A 19,083-nucleotide genomic window follows, 5' to 3' on the forward strand; every position below is an offset into this window, starting at 1 on the left:
AAATCAAGACAAAGAACATTAAAGGAAAATTGAACCTGGCATATTCTTCATGATTAAATGTGGCCACTGTGATTATATACAGTTTGTGTTGCCTTGCTTCATTTTGAAGGTCTAAAGGTTTCATGCTAAATAGTCGGTATCAAGTAACATTTGACAGTTCTTTTGAATTTTACCCTCAGAATATCAACAATTATTACCTCCAAATGTATTGAAAATTATAGCTGGTAATTTCTTCAATACATTTTCAGAAAAAAAAACTTCCAACAAGTTTCTTACTTAATTTCTGAATTTTTTAAACATTTCCATTTTAATTATTTTCTATTACTTCAGCCAATCAGTCCAGCTGAACTGAGTGACTTTATTTCCCATTTTGAAAGTTTCATTCCAAATCAGCTGTTAGTGATATTGTATTACCAAAAGTGTTAAATAGCTCCAAATTCCAACAGTGGTCATTGTTATAGAGTGTTTCGTATAAAACCCATGCCTCTCCTGGTGAGGCACGGATGGTGGTGACGTAGAGAGGAGAAACGGAACTGCAAAACATACCTAATAATAATGTCTTCACATTGCTTACTTTTGTATATTTTGAAACAATAAATAGCAAATGAATTATCAACAGGAAAAAAGTCAATAACAACTGTGAGCATGTGTGTGACAGAGTAAGGGAGAGAATGGTTCCTGATTAGAATGTAAATTGTTAAAATGACTGACCTGCAGAAATTAAGGAGCAACTGCTTGTTGGAAAATAGCAGATTATTATTTTTAAATAATGCTGGGGTAATTTTCATTAAATTTAGGTCATTGTTGTGGTAATTTCAAATACATATTTGACTTGGTAATTACTACTTCTTTACCATGAAATTTGTGGACTTACAAAATGTGTTTTACCACTCGCTTTGCCTTTCCCACCTCTGTTTTATACGTTCATGGACACCTGGACTCAAGGCAAGGGCAAGCTGCATGAGCCTCTAACATATTTCTAAATAATCCCATTGTTTTACATAAATAATTTCAAACACTTCTCTCTGATCATGTAAAAAGGAGAACAATGGAATAGCCATGTTGGATTCAGCTCCTCATCTGTGTAACCCCAGTTCAAAAAATGTGGTAGACCATCAAAGTGCAATTATAATAATCCGCATTTGTATTTAAATGTTTAACTTTCCTGTTGTTATAGCATAACCAGAGTAAAAGAAAGCCTCTCACATGTTCAAACTAGAATTATCATCATATAGATCTTTATGTGATCTTTAATATTCCAGGTTGCGACTTCCTGCATTCACTTTGGGTCGTACTATAGCCTATGTTTTGGCATCTGTAACCAGTACAGGATATATTAAGATAAAAGCTTTTATGGGGAAGTACTATTACTGATGAAAATGTTAGTAAATGATGCTGATAATGTTAATGCACATTAACTTGAAGGGACAACCCAGCAGTTTTATGGTAATTACTACTCAGGTTATCTCAGTTTGTAAACGACTGATTAAAAACTGACATCCTGTGATACAAACTGTAGCAGTGAATTCTGCAAGACGTGGACGTTTACCTGGCAAGAAGGTTCTAATGATAGATGCTCATCACTGTCAGATATGTGAACGTGTTGGTCAGTCATTGTCATCGTCAGTCATTGTGATAGAAACATAAAAAATGGTCATATTCCAAGTGCAATACTAAAACTAAAACACTTGTTCTACCATTGATCATATCTAATAACTGTTGGATTAGCACATTTAACTAGCATCCACTAATCCCTGGTCTCCCTGCTCTACTAACAGGGACTGATTCAGAGCTGGGCCATCATGATGCCAGTGAACTTTCTGCTCACTCATTGGCTGACCAACTTAACACCAGGTAAGCAAGACAGCAAACATGTTTGACAGCGATACCAAGTGTTTTGACTGTCACTGACTGTGATACTGTCAAATTACCAAAAATAATAGAAAGCTGAGAAAGATTTAAGCTGGCCCTGCTTGGTTCAGTGTAAACAAACAAAGGCGTTGTAAAGGCAAGCCTTTGCTGTGGTGATATTGTAATATATCTCTGAGTTAAAAGGGTTTATGGCATCTCCCAGCCTAGGGTAGCAGTGCATGTGGGAACACTGCGATATGGATTGGATCCACAATACATGTAAACGTTGGCCTCTGCACCGGCGGTCACCATAGCTGCACACATTCTGTTCTTGGGTTGTCCATCTATCTAACCATCCATCCATCCATCCATCCAACCACCATGCTTTCACACACAAGAATGACCTTATCGATTTTGATGGTCAAAGGTCAAGGTCACAGTGACTTTTAATCCATCTATTCCTTGTGAATATAATATTTAAACAATATGGAGGACTGCAAGTGTCACAGAAATAGTACTAAAGCATCAACTTATTGTATAATAAATGTAAGCATTGGTAAATTAGTTAAACATTAGTTTATTAATTGTACAATAAAAATAGATATTAATAATCTAGTTAGAAATGGATTTGCATAAAAAATGAATTAAATAATTCATAAATAAAAAATGGAATTTAAAAACCTATTTGAAAATGCAGTTTAAAAGGAGAAATAAACAGATGGATTCACAAATTGAATCAAGAATATGAATTTTAATTAGGCATTTAGAAGGGCAATTTCCTTTTCTACCTGCATTTCCATTTACTCGCTGCTTTTCCTTTTCCCAATAGCTATTCCAGCTTCTCCTCTTAGCCATTTGGTGACATTTTGGTCAGTGAGCTGGTAAAACAATGCAAATTAGCCAATGCATGGTCCAATGTTATGGTCATCTGCAGACATATGACTTTCCTGGATGTGCATTTGAAGCGAGCGTACCAGAGCATTTTGCCGACCAAGCCAGCTAACTTCCGGTTTAATGCCTGGCTAACTTGAATAGGGATTAGATTATGAATCCTCCAACTCTTAGACTTTTTCCAAATGTTATTGGGCCGAATGGCTCCAGTTATGACAAAGAAACAAGTCATTTCGTTGGGGTTGTGACGCTTCAAAAAATGTATCCTCTGTTTTTTTATTATTATTATAACGTGATGCACTGCGCCCCAAAAACACTAACATTGTGAAATAAGGGTCTGTAACGGCATGTACTTCTGTAAAACCCTTTTTAATTTGAACTATTTATAGATGGATTAATATTTCATTGTAAATTCTCTTTATAATTATTTAAATTTTCTTTAACTTTTATTGACCATTTAAATATGAAATAAGGAATTGCTTTGTAATTTAGTCTGCTTATTAAAAGATTGATACATTAATTTGTAAACAAATTTATTAATGCCTATATTTATTGTGCAATTAGTGAAATGCTTTATTACTATTTCTGTGACAATTGTGGTCCTCCATATAGAAGTGATTAGAGGGAAAATATGTCCACTTGAACCCAAGGATGAACTGATAAGATTTGATGGTCAAGGGTCAAAGTCACTGCAAAATCACAAAACATGTTGTTGGCCATTTGTTAATAATGACAACATTTCTCGGAAATGTCTAATAGAATAAAATGATGACATTTTATTTCCAAATACCATGCTCAGCTTAACTGTCACATCACATTGTTCTGCACAACACCTTTCTGGTCCTTATTCAGCCCCGTAACTCAGGAGCAGAAGGGAGACATATTTTACATTTGGTCAGATACTAAACTGGTGAAGCTAATCTTGGGTGCCAACCCTCAAACTTTTCTGAATGTAGAGATGTTCTGTGCCGCTGGTTCATGTGTTAAGAATTTATAACTCACTCAGTTGCTATTAGAACCAGCTTTAATGACTCAGCATGGAACCTAGAAGGAAAAGACTGTTTTGTTTCTCAGTAAATGTACACAATAACAGACAAGCAGTAGTCCGACACAATCTAATTGATTTTGTTGATGTTGATTTTCAGGTGATTGTCGTTGCACCATGTGATAAAGCTCAGTGCTCTGTACTCTGTATAAATAGTCTCTATGCATCATGGCAGCATGGTGTGCAGTGGTTAGCACTGTCGCCTCAGAGCAAGAAGGTTGTGGGTTTGAATCCAGCTGGAGCAGTGGCAATTCTGTCTGGAGTTGCATGTTCTCTCATGCTTGCGTGGGTTTCTTTTACCATCAAATTCTTAGTGCCATTTCTATTTATTTTTCTAGTTTTCTAGTTTTCTACCTGCCACAATGCACAGGACCAGTACAGATGAAATATAAGATGTAATTTACCATCCAGCTGACTGTATAAAATGCATCATCCCAAGGACTTTTTTTGCATGCTGGTTTCCTTCATTGGGTTATGGCAGCTGACATCCTTGCAAGAAGGTCAGGAGTGCAGTGTGACCAAATAAAACCTCCACATTGAATAAATGCTTGACTCTGTTCTCCTTCATGCCATCAGATATAACATGTCTTTTATGGCTTTTTGAGGTGCAGATGTGACACATGCACCTGGAACACATATGTTGTATTTTTCATGGAGCCACACTCGGATGGGGTTGTACAGTGTGTAGTGTTTGCAGGCTCTCCTCAGTGCACTCCGGCAACATGTATTCTGCTTGATTTACTAAAGTAACGTTATTTGCAACATTGTAATTCTTATTGTGGCGATGAAAAGTAACACGCATTAAAGCTAGGACAAGGAACTTTGTGAATTCAGGCGGGCCTCTCTAACCAAAAGATGATATATGATTTGATATGCCAATATTGCTCTGTCCAAGCGATGGCATATATGTTGTCCGATGTGTACCAATTCTTTTTTTTACAGAGCATAAAAGATCAATTTATAATTGATAATTTTATGTAACTATGATAATTACATTTCCAGTGAAATGTATCATTTCAGTGCAGTGATTTTCAAAAATAGTTTATCATTAATCTATTAAATGTCCTGCCTGCAAAAAAAGATGTGTTTAAGTACATATAATAAGAATATTGGCCAATATGTCAGTATCTGAATTTCTTTACTCCCTACTATCAATGTTGGCATCAGCTCCAAAACTCCAGTATTGATCAGGCTCTAATGGTAGATTAGATTAAAAGGGTTCAAGTAAGTTGAATCAAATGTAGCCAGAGTAAATGTTTTTTATTGGAGACCATTGTGTTTCATAATTTCATAATTTTTTCTGGGCTTAGGTATCTCATAGAAATCCCAGCTCTGACCTGTGTCATGAGCTTCCCTTCACTCTCAGTGTGAGTCTGGAGTTTTAGTGCCAGGGTCAGTCCAGGAGTTGACTGTATAATGAGCTGATGTCTAAATAAATCACAGGCCAAAATCAAGCAGCTAGCAGCAGCAGTCCACCTTTGTATATCTGGACCATGTAACAGCTGTCTTTCTGCCTGACAGCTATACTCACATCACATAAATCTATGGATGAACGTTAGAGTGGGCAAGAATGATTGGAACTGGGTTACAATGGCACCATCCCGCTTGTTTGGAATCCACCCACCTTCAACTTTCGAACTGTGCATTCATTTTAAACTCAACTACACATCACAGACACACAGTACACACCTGGCATATTACTCAAAATGGTTTCTGTCTTAGTTCCCACTATAATAGGTGGCTCCAGTACCATAATTTACCACGATGATACACACAATGGCTGTGTATAGCCACACATATACAACAACACATACACCAATACAAGCTTTTACTATGATTTTTGTTTATTTTTGGTGTGTGTGTGTGTGTGTGTGTCTGTGTCTGTGTCTGTGTGTATGTTCATAGTGTTCAAGTTCAGTATTCTGGCAAGATGACCGATGGAAAACTGAGATTACGTTTTAGGTCTTGAAAAGATCTGCGGCCCTCATATATGATAGCTGACAGGGTATGAGTCCCTTTGTTTTGCCACAGATAGAAATGGATAATTTTCCAGTCTTGAGGTTATTCCTAAACATTTGTAAATGCTATTTTTTTTCTTTTCTTTAGAATGGACAAAATGACTTGTAGTCAGTTCACATACCAGACATTTGTGAATTTAAAAAAGGGGAAATCATTTCCTTTTCTGTTCCCAATGGATTTTAAAACTTTTATTAGAGGACGAAATAGAAATGTAATAGTAGTGGTCCAAATTTTGATTCAATTTAATCTTCTCTCATATAGTATTGGTTTGAGATGAATAAATGAGTAAGGTTAGGATCGGATGCCTGAGAGACTTGCTGGTCCTGGGATGTACAATTCCATGGCAGGAAGCTTTGCAAACTTTCTCAGAAAACATTTTCTTCTAGGTTTCCACCAGCAAATGAGATTTACACCCAGAGGTGGTGGTTGGTCACTTTTAAACTCCATCTCTTACAACAGAGTATCTGTCAAAGGCCAGAACGAGTTGACCACAGTACGTTTTCATTAAGTAAAACAAGCTTCTTGTTGTGTCCTGTGGCAACAGCATCATGTCGGTGAACCCTCCGAGCAGCAATGATGCCTGCCTCAGCATCGTCCACAGCCTCATGTGCCATCGGCAGGGCGGAGAGAACGAGGGCTTTGCCAAGCGTGCCATCGAGAGCCTGGTAAAAAAGTTGAAGGAGAAGAAGGACGAGCTGGACTCGCTCATCACTGCCATTACCACCAATGGTGTCCATCCCAGCAAATGTGTCACCATCCAGAGGACGCTTGACGGAAGGCTGCAGGTAAGTTGACCTCGACAGGCAGTGACTTTGTATCAGTTAACTTAAGAAGTCTACTTTTTATCTTCTGTGCATGATAAAGTACAACTGCAGGAAGACTTTTCTTAAATAATTTATGTCAGTTACTTTATCTTTCTTTATTGTGTAGTCAGGAATCAGGAATTTATACTGTTTTTCTACACTTACACTTTGGATTTGGATTGTTGTGGTCACTATGTTAAAAAACGATTCAGTATTAAAAATATCCATCAGGATAATCTGTGTAAGGTGTTTTTGTAAGAATTTGGGCTGACCATAATACCATATTGCAGGGTGTATGTATTCACAATATTTTCATTTTCATTTTCAAGCGTAAAAATGAAAGCTGTTGACATAATAATGCGAGGCGTTTGCTTTATTTCATGACATATCCAGTAGGTGGCAACATTTTATCAATCACACATACAGTATGTAGGCATACAAGGTGATGGCACAAATCAATAAACAATTTGAGACATAACTAACAAAAACTTACAGTCAAACTCAGCCCAGAGCCTGAATTCATTTCATAACAAATCATTTTCATTTTCAAAGCAGCATTTTCCCAATCAGTGCAAGTAAATATGAATATATGCAAGATCGTGGCAGCAGTAATACATATCTGAGCATGAGTGTGGGGATTTTTCCTGAAAATGAAACATAAAAAAGTACACAACAGAGGTGTGTGTCAAAAGGTTACTTAGAAATCAATGATGCACGGTAACTAATATCATGCAGTGGTCACTAGAAGTCAGTCTTCCTAGACCTGGACATACTGGTGGTGTTGTGTGCATTGAGGGGCCCAGACCAGGATATCTTTGTAGGTGTCCATTCATTCTGATACGCAGCCCTTTGAATGCATTTTTATGCCATTTGGTAGAGGCACTGCATCGGCCAATCAAATACATGCACATCCCTGATTGAATACATTGAAATCTGAACACCATATTTCTTTTTTATTTTTTTTGGGGGGGGGGGGGCCCTTTTTGGCCTTTTTGGCTTTATTGACAGGACAGTTGAAGATATGACAGGAAACAGGTTGAGAGAGAGAGTGACACGCAGCAAAGGGACCCAGGCTGGGAGTTGAAGAGCTAAATGGCGCCCCTGAACACCATATTTCTGCTGTTTAATTCATGATTGTCACTGTGATAACTTTCCTGTGTTGTAAAATCCTACCTGTTAACATTAAAAACAGCACCACAGCATTGTGGTACCTGTGAAACCATAACTAATGGCTCTGTCTACTCCTGATCTTATTTCATGTCTCATGGAAGCTGAAACATGATAAACACTACAGATTAGCACCCGAATTGATTAGTATTAAGAAGTAAATACAGTGTATTAACCAGAGGTGGTAAGTAACAAGGTACATTTGCTCCGTTACAAGTACATGAGCAACATTTTTGGGTAAATTGAATTGAGTACTTTTACTCTTACTTTGGTAGATTTTTTGCAAAAAATCTTCACTTTTACTCTGTTACATTGAGATACAAGGGAGCCTTTCATGCACATTCTTTTAAGTGGCAGGTGGTCAGCTTGTGCCAGGTCAGCTGGTGCTCTGTTATCAATCCTATTGCAGCCGTCCACAACACCATTCACAGCAGCAGGATGGCACTGACTCACGCTAACAGTTAATATTTACAGATGAATTAACAGCACACAACACATCAGGCTGCAGTTGTATGAAGTGTGTCTGCTATGGTAATAAATTTGATAATCTATACACACAGTATATAATGCTTCAGAACTGCTGCTACTGTGCCGGCTTTCTGCCCTAATGTAAATGTATTTAGATATTCATGCTTATTGATGTAACCTGATGAGACAGAAAAGTGGACACCAAATAATGCACATGAATGTGGACATGACTGATATAATGTTTTAACCACAGTTGGTCTTCTTCAGGTCTCAGTAAAGAAGTAAACACATGTGTATTTAATATAAAATGATGAAACATCACAGGCACAGCATTATGACCTAATTCACCTGAATAAGCCACTGAAGCACTTCTGTAGTCTTAATATCCTCATGTGATTGGACAGAGCTGGATATGTATGGTAGCTCACACGTGATTGTGATGGAACTGAGACATCTGTACTGGAATGATTGAACTTTAAGGACACTGTAACATGTGGACACTCTTTATATTTACTTAATGACAGTACAGACATGCACAAGATCTACTGATTTATTCGCAAAATCATAATATAAAATAGGAGACAACAACCAAAGAACCTAACAAGAAACTTTTTTTGATATATTTTTGATTGAGAATAATGTAATATTTTGTAATCATACTTTTGTGAGAGATACAGACTGAGAATATTGTCCTGGAGGAAATGTGGCAGATTATCTAAACAGGAGATGATGATTTATTATTGTGTTGTCTGTTCACTTATGTACCTGATGAAGACGTCTGTGATTGAACTAATCACAGACGGCGGTTGTTGATCAGGGGTAGAGCCAGCGCCTTGTTATTTGAAGGTCGCTGGTTTGATTCCCCTGATCTGCATGTCAAAGCATCCTTGGGCAAGATACTGAACCGCAAACTGCTCCTGATGTGCGGGTCGGTACCTTGCATGGCAGCCACCACCATTAGTGTATGAATTACTGTAAGTCGCTTTGGACAAAAGCGTCTGATAAATGTAAATGTAAAAAAGTAACATTTGCCCATTCAGTGTCCCAAAAAGACCTGTCCTTGTGTCCTGTATTCTCGTGTGACTTTCTTTTGTGGTCAGTCTAAAAACCTGCACTCATCTCAGACCCACACGTGATTTACACACATTGTGCAAATATTCAGGTAGCCCTCAAATAGAGAAAAGAGTCTACTCCTGCACACTTAATACATTTTTAAAAAAGTGCCAGAGCTAGTCTGTGTTGAGAACAAGATGGAGCTAAGGTGTTAGTGGCATTGAAACAGTGAACATGACGGAGGCTGTATGAACTGTTGTAATGATGCTGTGCTCTCTCTCGCTCTCCCTCTCTCCCTGTGTCCCTCTTTCGTCAGGTGGCAGGGAGGAAAGGTTTTCCTCATGTCATTTATGCACGGCTGTGGCGCTGGCCGGACCTTCACAAAAATGAACTTAAGCATGTGAAGTTCTGCCAGTATGCCTTTGACCTCAAGTATGACAATGTGTGTGTCAACCCGTACCATTATGAGAGGGTGGTGTCACCAGGCATTGGTAAGTCAGCTTCATACTTCAGCAACCTTTATTAGGACTGGACAGATTTAACAGTGTCTGCTCTGGGCAAATATTTGTAAGCACATTTATACAAACATAATAAATGTCATTCCTGCTGTAGTGAGCATGTTACTGATTCATTTTCTGTTTGATGTCTTCTTTGACAGTTGGTCTCAGCCTTCAAAATACAGGTGAGTTCTGTTCTACAGCATCACACAGTGATTTACAGGAGTTCTCATGCTGTCATTACTATTAAGAGACCATGTTCAAGCTAGGGAAACAGATAGTGTGCACGCTACTCATATAAACTGACTATTAGTACATTAAGCAATCAATGCTAAATCGCTTTATAAACTGGAAGATGTGTACTATTTTACCATGCATACAATGTAGGATTTGAGATAGCCAAAGTTGGCCTCCCCCACCCTTAGTCAAATGGACACACAGTCCTGTAGATATTTATTAGCAGAGGAGCCAGCAATATAACCTTGCAACCTTGGTGTCTGTGCTGTGTTTGGTCTGCAGTGGTGTTTGGGTGGTTGGTGTGTGTTGGGTGGTGCCCACCTGGGTGCAGGTACCCGGGATTTCCCAGCAGAGCCTTACACTGTAGCAGGGTGGTCAGTGGTTTTCCCTCTGTCAGTGGTTTTGATGCTGTGGCTGATTGGAGTATATATGCATGTATATATGTATGCATATTTTTACTGGTGCTTTTCTATTTTTTTTTTTTATTTTTTTTTTTTAGCTTTTCTTGTTTAGACTTCACTGGTTTGGCTTCATTGTTATGCATCGTGTTATATTATGTCCCTGGAGGCAGGATAGCAGAGGTGCTGTGAGCAGAGATCAGAGTCAGGGTGGTAAAACTGAGAAAGATGGAGATCAGATTTAGTGTTCATAAATTAAACTAGAAGAAACTATAAGTAACTAGCAAAACAGGTAACAAATGACTCAAATGTAGCAAACACAACTGGTAGCTGAGTCTGCAATTGGGTGGAGCTAAGTATCTAAAGAGCTCTTGATTACAATGATGAGATGGAGCTGGTGGCTCCACACTGACTCCAGCACACCTGCAGATATTTACACACACACACACACACACACACACACACACACACACACACACACACACACACACACACACACACACACACACACACACACACACACACACACACACACACACACACAGGTTAAGAAAACAGAATTATGACAGTAGGTTCTGTGTAACGACCTGTCCAGCCAAATGTTTCTAATAAAAAATGCAAATCATCAAAAATGTACTGTATGCCAAGACAAGCTGAGTCAATTTAAATGCTGATGTGGATCTTTCACCATATTTCATTAATGTCTAAAAAGAATACTTTTTACATGAAAGAAATGTTTTTAACTAAATTGTGAATATTTTCAGTGATTTACAGACATACTGGTGCTCAGACCCAACAACCAGTCAGGATAAAATCACTTTAAATACAGATACACTGTAATGGTTTTTACGTTTTCGCCTAATAAGGGGCGAACCTATATAACCTCGAACTGTTATATAATAATATATATTATATATAATATAATATATAATAATATATTATATATATTATAATATATACTGTTATATAATAATATTTTGTGATCATCACAAAGGATTTATACATTATTATAGGCTTCTGTGTTGTGTTTCTTGTATTTTGGGTTTGTGGCAGCTTTATTGCTACAGCCCCCTTCAAAACTATCTGAACAGTGAGGCCAATTCCTTTATTTTGGCTGCAAAACTGAAAACATTTGGCTTTGACATCAAAAGATGAATATTAGACAAGAGTTAAACATTTCAGCTTTCATTTCAGGGTATTTACATCTATATCTGTTAGAAAACATATATCTTTTAAAGAGTCTTGCCTAAAGAGACCCTGATTTTCCCCCAAACCCTAACCTCCTTCTGCTTCCTGCAGCAGCACAAGGCGGGCTGATCAAAGAGGAGTACATCCATGACTGTATACAGATGGACCTCCCACCGGGCATGCCTCTGTCTGACCACCAAGCAGCCATGAAGCTGCCTCCTCCGGACCACTATGGGCAGCCTTTACCTCCCCCACAGCTGTCCTCTGAGCCCCATGGACCTCCACCCGTCACCAGATACACTAACCTGCCAGTTTCACCCAAAGGTCAGCTCTTCAGTATCTGATGATTGTATTAATTATTGGATGGTTAACTAAATCATTATCATATGAGCTTCTTGTGGTTGACCAATGTATATCATTTTTGCCAGGTAACAGATAAATAATTGTGTGAGCTGAGAGTAGCCTCTCACACTTTTATATTGAGGGGTGAATGAAAGCCTTTGGGCTTCAGTCAGTCAGAATGGCAAAACATATTCATAAGATGAAAAATGGTTACAGCAGCAACTACTTTATTTTAGTTTGGGCCCACAGACGTATGTCAATGTTTTCCTCTGTTTTCCCCCCAGTGTCCAGTTCTGGAGGCATGCTACCACTGCAGGGTGGTCATGGTGACAACCGTCTACAAACTGCATCCCCACAGGCTCAAGTTATGACCCCGGCACCACGACCTTCGACCCCAACCCAACCCCCTCCTCAGCAGCAGACTGCCCAGCAACCCACACAGCCACCCCACCCACAACAACCCTCCCTACCTCCACCTCACTCTCATGGACAGAACGGTTACAGCAGCAATAAACACTCTCAGAGTCAGGCTGCCTTCCACAGTGAGTTCATATGTGTGCCATGCATGTACATTCATGGTCAAAAGTTTCCATCCACTTGTAAAGAACATGTATATCATGGCAGTCTTCTGTTCCAATTATATCTACAGCTTTCATGTTTCTATGATGGAATGAATGCAACACAAACTACTTTGTCACAAAAATCATTCATGAAGTTTGGTAAAATAATTAATTTATTGTAGGTCTTCTGAAAATATGGCAGTATGTTTGGAGGAGGAAAGGTGAGGTCTATAACCCCAAGAACACACACCTACTGTCAAGCAAGGTGCTGGTAGTATTATTCTGTGGGGCTGTTTTGCTCCCAGTGGATCTGCTGCTCTAAAGGAAGTAAATGGAATAATGAAGAAGGAGGATTATCTCTAAATTCTTCAGGAAAACTTAAGTCATCAACCAGCTGTTGGGTATGGGTTCAGTTGGGTATTCAAACAGGACAATGTTCCCAAACACACATCAAAAGTGGTAAATGAAGGGCTAAATCAGGCTAGAATTATGGTTTTGGTATGACCATCCCAAAGTCTTGAAGAAACAAGTCTGTGCCAGGAAGCTAACAAATTCAGTTGAGCGATTCTGTCCAGAGGGGTGGTTAAAAATTCAGCCAGAGGACTACCAGAAGCTTGTGGATGGTTATCAATAGCAGCGAAACTAAGGTGAAAATGGGGGAGAAACATTTAACTAAATATTGGAATTACTGTATGTATATTTTTGATCCAGCAGATTTGGTCACATTTTCAGAAGACCTATAATAAATTGATTACAAAACCAAACTTCATGAATGTTTTTGTGACAAAGTAGTTTGTGTTCCACTCATTCCATCACAGAGACATGAGAGCTGTAGAAATCATTGGAACTGAAGACAAGCATGATATATTCTTAATGAGTTGATGGAAACCTTTGACCACGATTGTATGTACCAAAATACATACATACATATTATAATCAGAATGAGAAATAATGACATGGACAAAAAAACATGATATTTTTACATACGAATATGTTGTACAATAACCTGCTGATAATCACAGATTAATCTGATATCTCGATAAAAAAAATTTAGACCTGCCATCAACATCTGCCCTCAGTGATCTGATCATAGGAGGATAGCTCTAAGTACAGGCGTGAGCACCCCAAGACACGTTGAGGAGGCACTGAGATCCGATCACTCAGAACACATTCAGAGGAGGGTCAGCATGTGGCAATATGATGAAATGACATCTTACAACATATTTGATAACATAGAAAGTTATTATCTAAAATTCATAATTCATTAGATAAATATTATATTAATATAATATACAATGAATTATTATTAATTGTATTCTGGGTCTGCTCATATTTAGTGCCTTATAAAATATGTCACACTAAAAAAATAATGATGTATATTAACATACAGTTTCTGACAGGGCTGATTTTGTTAATCATTATTTACAAATCAGTACTGGTCAACTGATACATTTACAACCAGCACAAGAAGAAGGCTTTCTTTTCCTTTTTTTACGATGATATATTGAAGGATCAAAGAATATTGTTAACTGTTGCACTATGCTTTAATGAACACTGCACATGGTAGCACACTCATCATTCTTTACCTGTTATTCAGCAGTTTGGACAGGCAGCAGCACAGCCTCCTACGCTCCCATAGGACCCCAACAGAATGGGCGTGGTCACCAACAACCTCCCCTCCATCACCCAAACCACCACTGTAAGATATGCTTCAAAACGTTTGACATGATATTTACTTTAACTCTTTCACTTGAACTTATTCCCAGACTAAACAACACCTTTCACATTGCTTCTTGTTATATATTTTGATATTGAAGATCTTATGTGATGTGTGTCATTTTTAGACGTCAGCTTCAGCTGGCAAAATGTTGCTTTGTTTTTTTCTGCCTCAGACTAATTCTCTTCTCCCTCTGCTTTTCAGGGTCCCAGCATCATGGCTCAACCTCTTTCCCTCCTTCTGTGTCTAATCATCCAGGTTAAAGATGATTACACTGTCACAAGTGAACTTCACAATACATTTGAGTGTAAACTAATAATGGTGCTTCCTATTGTTCTAAGACTTACTTCTGTGTTCAGAAATGTAATGCGGCACATTAATTATCGTGTGTCATCCCTGTTTGCTGTCATCAGTATTTCCTGGTTGTCTCTGTTGACAGTGACCAGGTTGACAGTTAGTAGGGCTAAAATAAGGATGGTGGAGCATGTTCACTGTAGTTACCAAGGTTTATGATTTATGTGTGTATATATTATTTATTAATGCAGTATCAGGTATTAAATCTAAAGGAAATTCTGGGATTTCTATTGTTATGTTTTTATGTGTTATTTTAAAGTGTGTGATAAAATAATAATTTATAAGTTTTCTAAAACAATCTGACTGTGCAGCTCAGAGACAAAAACAAAATGATAATCTGTCAGTGTTATCAGGTGATCATTTGTATCAATATTGCCTACAATACAGACCGTGTCTGTTGTGTAGGTATGGCATGTATGAATTTTGGGCCAAATTCATCTTTTCATCGCCGGTGATGGAGGACCCCATTGATAAGCTGCCACCATGACAGTGGGCTTGTAGATACCTTGTTCAGTAGCTCCCTAAAATGTTGATATTTTTTTGCCATTATTACTGAAACACCTATTAGTTATGAACAGAACACCCTCATCAATATTGGAAAGGGAAGTGGAGGGTTTGGATTAAATGCAGAAGACCTTGAGACTATCGATAACTAGCCAGACCAGCTGGACCAAACTGCATGTGATGCTATCGACCCGGGAAAAGTGATGGGAACAGAGCTAAGCTAACTCAACTTGGACCAAGGGCTATTCCTCTACGCAGCCTCCTTCTGGCTAATGCCCAGTCGCAAGACAATATAATGAATGAAATAAGACTTAGGCTCAACCAGCAACAGCAAACCAGAGATTGCTGTGTCCATCACAACATCCTGGGTCATCCTGAATGACTCATCAGTGTGTAATCACAGTGAAGGTTTTTTTTTTAAAATGTTGCCGAATTCCTGACAGTTTATTTGAAAAAAAAACCCAGCTCTAAATTAAACGTCAGCCTAATTCACACTTTTCTTGCATCTCGCAACATCACAATAATCAGAAGGTTGCATGCATGGTCTGCATGATGATAAAGATGTGTACCGGTGCACCATGTGTAACAATACATGGTACTCGCTGTACTTATCTCCCTCTGTGGAGTTTTATACATTTGGAATTCTGTGTGGAATGTGGCGTTAGTATATTTTTCATGTGTACGCATGGTTTATACTTTTGGCCCCAGTTGCAAAAAATATAGCACTAATCTTGCTGAGTGGTGTGCAGAGAACCCCTTAAATGCATATGCAATGATGAGAGACACATCCTGCAAACATTCAGTAAATTAACTGCCTCTTGCGACTCTTTCAGTATTAAGAGGTGAAATGTTGTTAACATCTGTTTTTTTTTTTTAAGATTTTTTTTGAGGCATAGACACCTTTATTTGACAGTGGATAGATCGGAAAGGGGAGCGAGATGAGGGGTGTGACACGCAGTACAGGTCCATGGGCCAGATTCGAACCAGGGTCCACTGCATTCGTGGCATGCACTCTAACCACTCGACTACCTGTGCGCCTGTTAATATCTGTTTGATAAATACGTGTTTGTAAAAGTGTGCATGACATCTGCGCCTGAAAACAGTCACATTGCCCACAGTAAATCTAAACCAAAGATTTGTTAACTGTCAGTGCATCACACAGTTTGTTCTGTTGTCATTGCAGGACCAGAGTTTTGGTGCTCTATCTCCTACTTTGAAATGGATGTTCAGGTGGGTGAGATGTTCAAGGTGCCCTCCAGCTGCCCTGTGGTGACTGTGGATGGTTATGTTGACCCCTCAGGAGGCGATCGGTTCTGCCTGGGCCAGCTGAGTAACGTCCACCGCACAGATGCCAGTGAGAGAGCCAGGTGTGTAGATGAAGACGAACACTGCCTCTTAATGGATTAAACATAGCATCTGTCTTTTTTATGAGAAATACCTAGAGTAGAAAAGGAAACAACTTTATTTCATTATGTATCTATACATTAATTGTCATTTTCTGAATTACTCACTTTTTGCCCTCTGACTGTCTCCAAGTCTCAGTTGGGAGGCATTGGTTGAGATAGCATAGTAGTCGGTCAATAATGGTGACTGGTTTGACAGATGTTTCTATGGAGGTCTGTGGAAAATTGTTGTTGAGGCATAAGTATCAAAACAGAACAATATGCAGCCAAGGCTGCTGTTGCTCCTCTCTTGGTGGCTGTTTCTGAATCGGAATCTAATCGTGATGTGCCTTTAAATTCCCACCCCTATCTGTTACGTATCAGGTATTTTTAAGTGGCAATACTGAAATCCTGCAGCTATTTTTGTTGGTATATGGCATATACCTTTGAGTCAGACTAAATCACCGTAGCACATCTCTGTCAGCCCCGATCTAAAAAAACCTGATCTAAGCGAGAGGCTATCTCTGCTCGTGCTCCAGAGTGGTGGAATGAACTACCTTCAGAAATCAGGATGGCAGAGTCACGGCAAATCGTCTGCAAGCCTGACCTTTTTAATATGAGGAGGTGCTAGTAGTTTGTAACGTGTTAGTTATTCACAAGACAGTGTCAAGACAAGTAAAAAAAAAAATTAGCGCTAATATTTTCACCTTTGTTCATCCGGGTGTTTTTTCCTGTGTGTCCAAGGTTACACATAGGTAAAGGCGTGCAGCTGGAGTGTCGTGGTGAGGGTGATGTCTGGATGCGCTGTATGAGTGACCACGCCGTGTTTGTACAGAGCTACTACCTCGACAGAGAGGCAGGCAGAGCACCAGGTGATGCTGTGCACAAGATCTACCCTGGAGCCTACATCAAGGTCTGAATTCTGCTCATGACATTTTTTTTTTTTACACACACACACACACACATATATATCATCTATTTAAACTATTAACCTGTTTGGTTTATTTGAGAACACCAGTCACACAAACAAACCAAACAAATGAGTCACAGTTCCATTTGAAATGAACTGTTGTCCACTGCAAATAGCTAACTGAATGAATTGTATGGACTGTATTTTGTAGTGTGTTTTGTGTTTACAATGCCTATTCATATGGTGTATCCAGCAGTGGCATTATGCTTTAGTAATGATTACTGCTTGTGTGCTTGGTCAGGTGTTTGACCTGCGGCAGTGCCACAGACAGATGCAGCAGCAGGCGGCGACAGCTCAGGCTGCAGCTGCTGCACAAGCAGCTGCAGTGGCTGGAAATATTCCTGGTCCAGGTAGCGTCGGAGGCATCGCACCTGCAGTTAGTAAGTGTTGTTGAGACCTTGGTCCTTTGACATTAACAACATACAGCAGAAGCCATTTTTGAATGTAAAGTGAAGTGTTTAAGGTTCAAGGTAGAGTTTATTTTCATTCTTTCCATATGCAATCCTTAGTATGAGGGCAAGGGACATTACCGAGTTCAGATACAGAGACAATAAAAAGACAAGTACAAAGATAGTAAAATATAAAGTACTAAAGCTTCCTGATCCATGATGCAAATTCCCAGTCTACCTCTGGCTAATGTCCAGTCGCCAGAAAATAAAATGGATGAAAACATCCCAGATCAAGCTATTGCACTGGGTAGATCGTGTTCAGAGCCAATAGACCACGGGGCTCCTGTTAAAGCTGGTGATTTTAGTAAAACAGAACACAGAACTCACAAGAACTTCACCCAAATTACACAAGGGGAAGAAATACCATGGACCACATACACTTTTTCCTGGCAGAGAAGCCCTTCTCTGTCCTCATTTATTTGACCTATCAGATGTTTCCCTGCTACTTCTGACAGATGTTGCACTTCATGGTATTAGCACTGCTGTTGTACATTAACCACTCTCTCCTCACCTGTCAGGCGGGGGGTTAAAGGGAAGACTAAAGATAAGGGGAAGGTGGACCCAAATGCAGTTGTACACGAGAGGCAAGGCTAGGGGAAACAAAAGGCGAGCTTTATTGCAAAGCTGAACACCAAACAGACAAAACGGGGGCAAGAGGCAAAGTAGCAACTAAAAACAGCAATACAAAGTAGCAACTAAAAGGCAGGACAAAGTACAAAGAAAAAAATCAAAGTTCAACTCAAACATCAGAAAACCAGAAATCAAAATCCAAAGAACACATACCGTGGGGAACAAGGAACTGACAGGAGCAGGCACATGGACAGGAGCGTGGACGAGACAGAGGCTGACAATTACAAACAGAAGACATCCAGAGTACATACAGAATACATACAATGGCCAGACAAGGAGTGAGGGGAACACAGAGACTAAATACAGACACTGATGACAAGACGAGGAACAGGTGAGGTGGACGGACAGGTGAGATAACGAAGGGGAGGAGCACATGAGAACATGAAGGGAACCAAGAAGTAGACAGAGGGAGCCAGAGGGAACATAGGAAAATACACAGGAGAACTTAAAGGACACATGAGGGCATGGAAAAACAAAAGACACAAGACAAGATACAAAGACATGGAAATCAAATACAAGAAAACACAAGACAAAACCAGACAACACAACAAACAGATC

General features: G+C 39.1%; 1 protein-coding gene across 4 annotated transcripts in view; it reads left to right on the plus strand.

The window, feature by feature from the left end:
* smad10a (SMAD family member 10a) overlaps positions 1-19,083 on the plus strand; it is a 46,021-nt gene that overhangs the window by 2,067 nt on the left and 24,871 nt on the right. The window contains exons 2-12 of one of the 4 annotated variants that reach the window (XM_030411224.1): positions 1,779-1,854; positions 6,351-6,591; positions 9,614-9,788; positions 9,956-9,979; positions 11,732-11,941; positions 12,244-12,501; positions 14,117-14,218; positions 14,441-14,494; positions 16,278-16,461; positions 17,221-17,389; positions 17,688-17,826. In XM_030411224.1, coding sequence (XP_030267084.1) covers positions 1,779-1,854; positions 6,351-6,591; positions 9,614-9,788; positions 9,956-9,979; positions 11,732-11,941; positions 12,244-12,501; positions 14,117-14,218; positions 14,441-14,494; positions 16,278-16,461; positions 17,221-17,389; positions 17,688-17,826 — 1,632 coding nt within the window. Of the gene's footprint in view, positions 1-1,778; positions 1,855-6,350; positions 6,592-9,613; positions 9,789-9,955; positions 9,980-11,728; positions 11,942-12,243; positions 12,502-14,116; positions 14,219-14,440; positions 14,495-16,277; positions 16,462-17,220; positions 17,390-17,687; positions 17,827-19,083 lie in introns of all 4 variants that reach the window. The other 3 variants (XM_030411223.1, XM_030411222.1, XM_030411226.1) reach the window with 3 other exon arrangements.

This window comes from Sparus aurata, chromosome 3, assembly GCF_900880675.1.
Source record: "Sparus aurata chromosome 3, fSpaAur1.1, whole genome shotgun sequence".
NCBI classification, from domain to species: domain Eukaryota; kingdom Metazoa; phylum Chordata; class Actinopteri; order Spariformes; family Sparidae; genus Sparus; species Sparus aurata.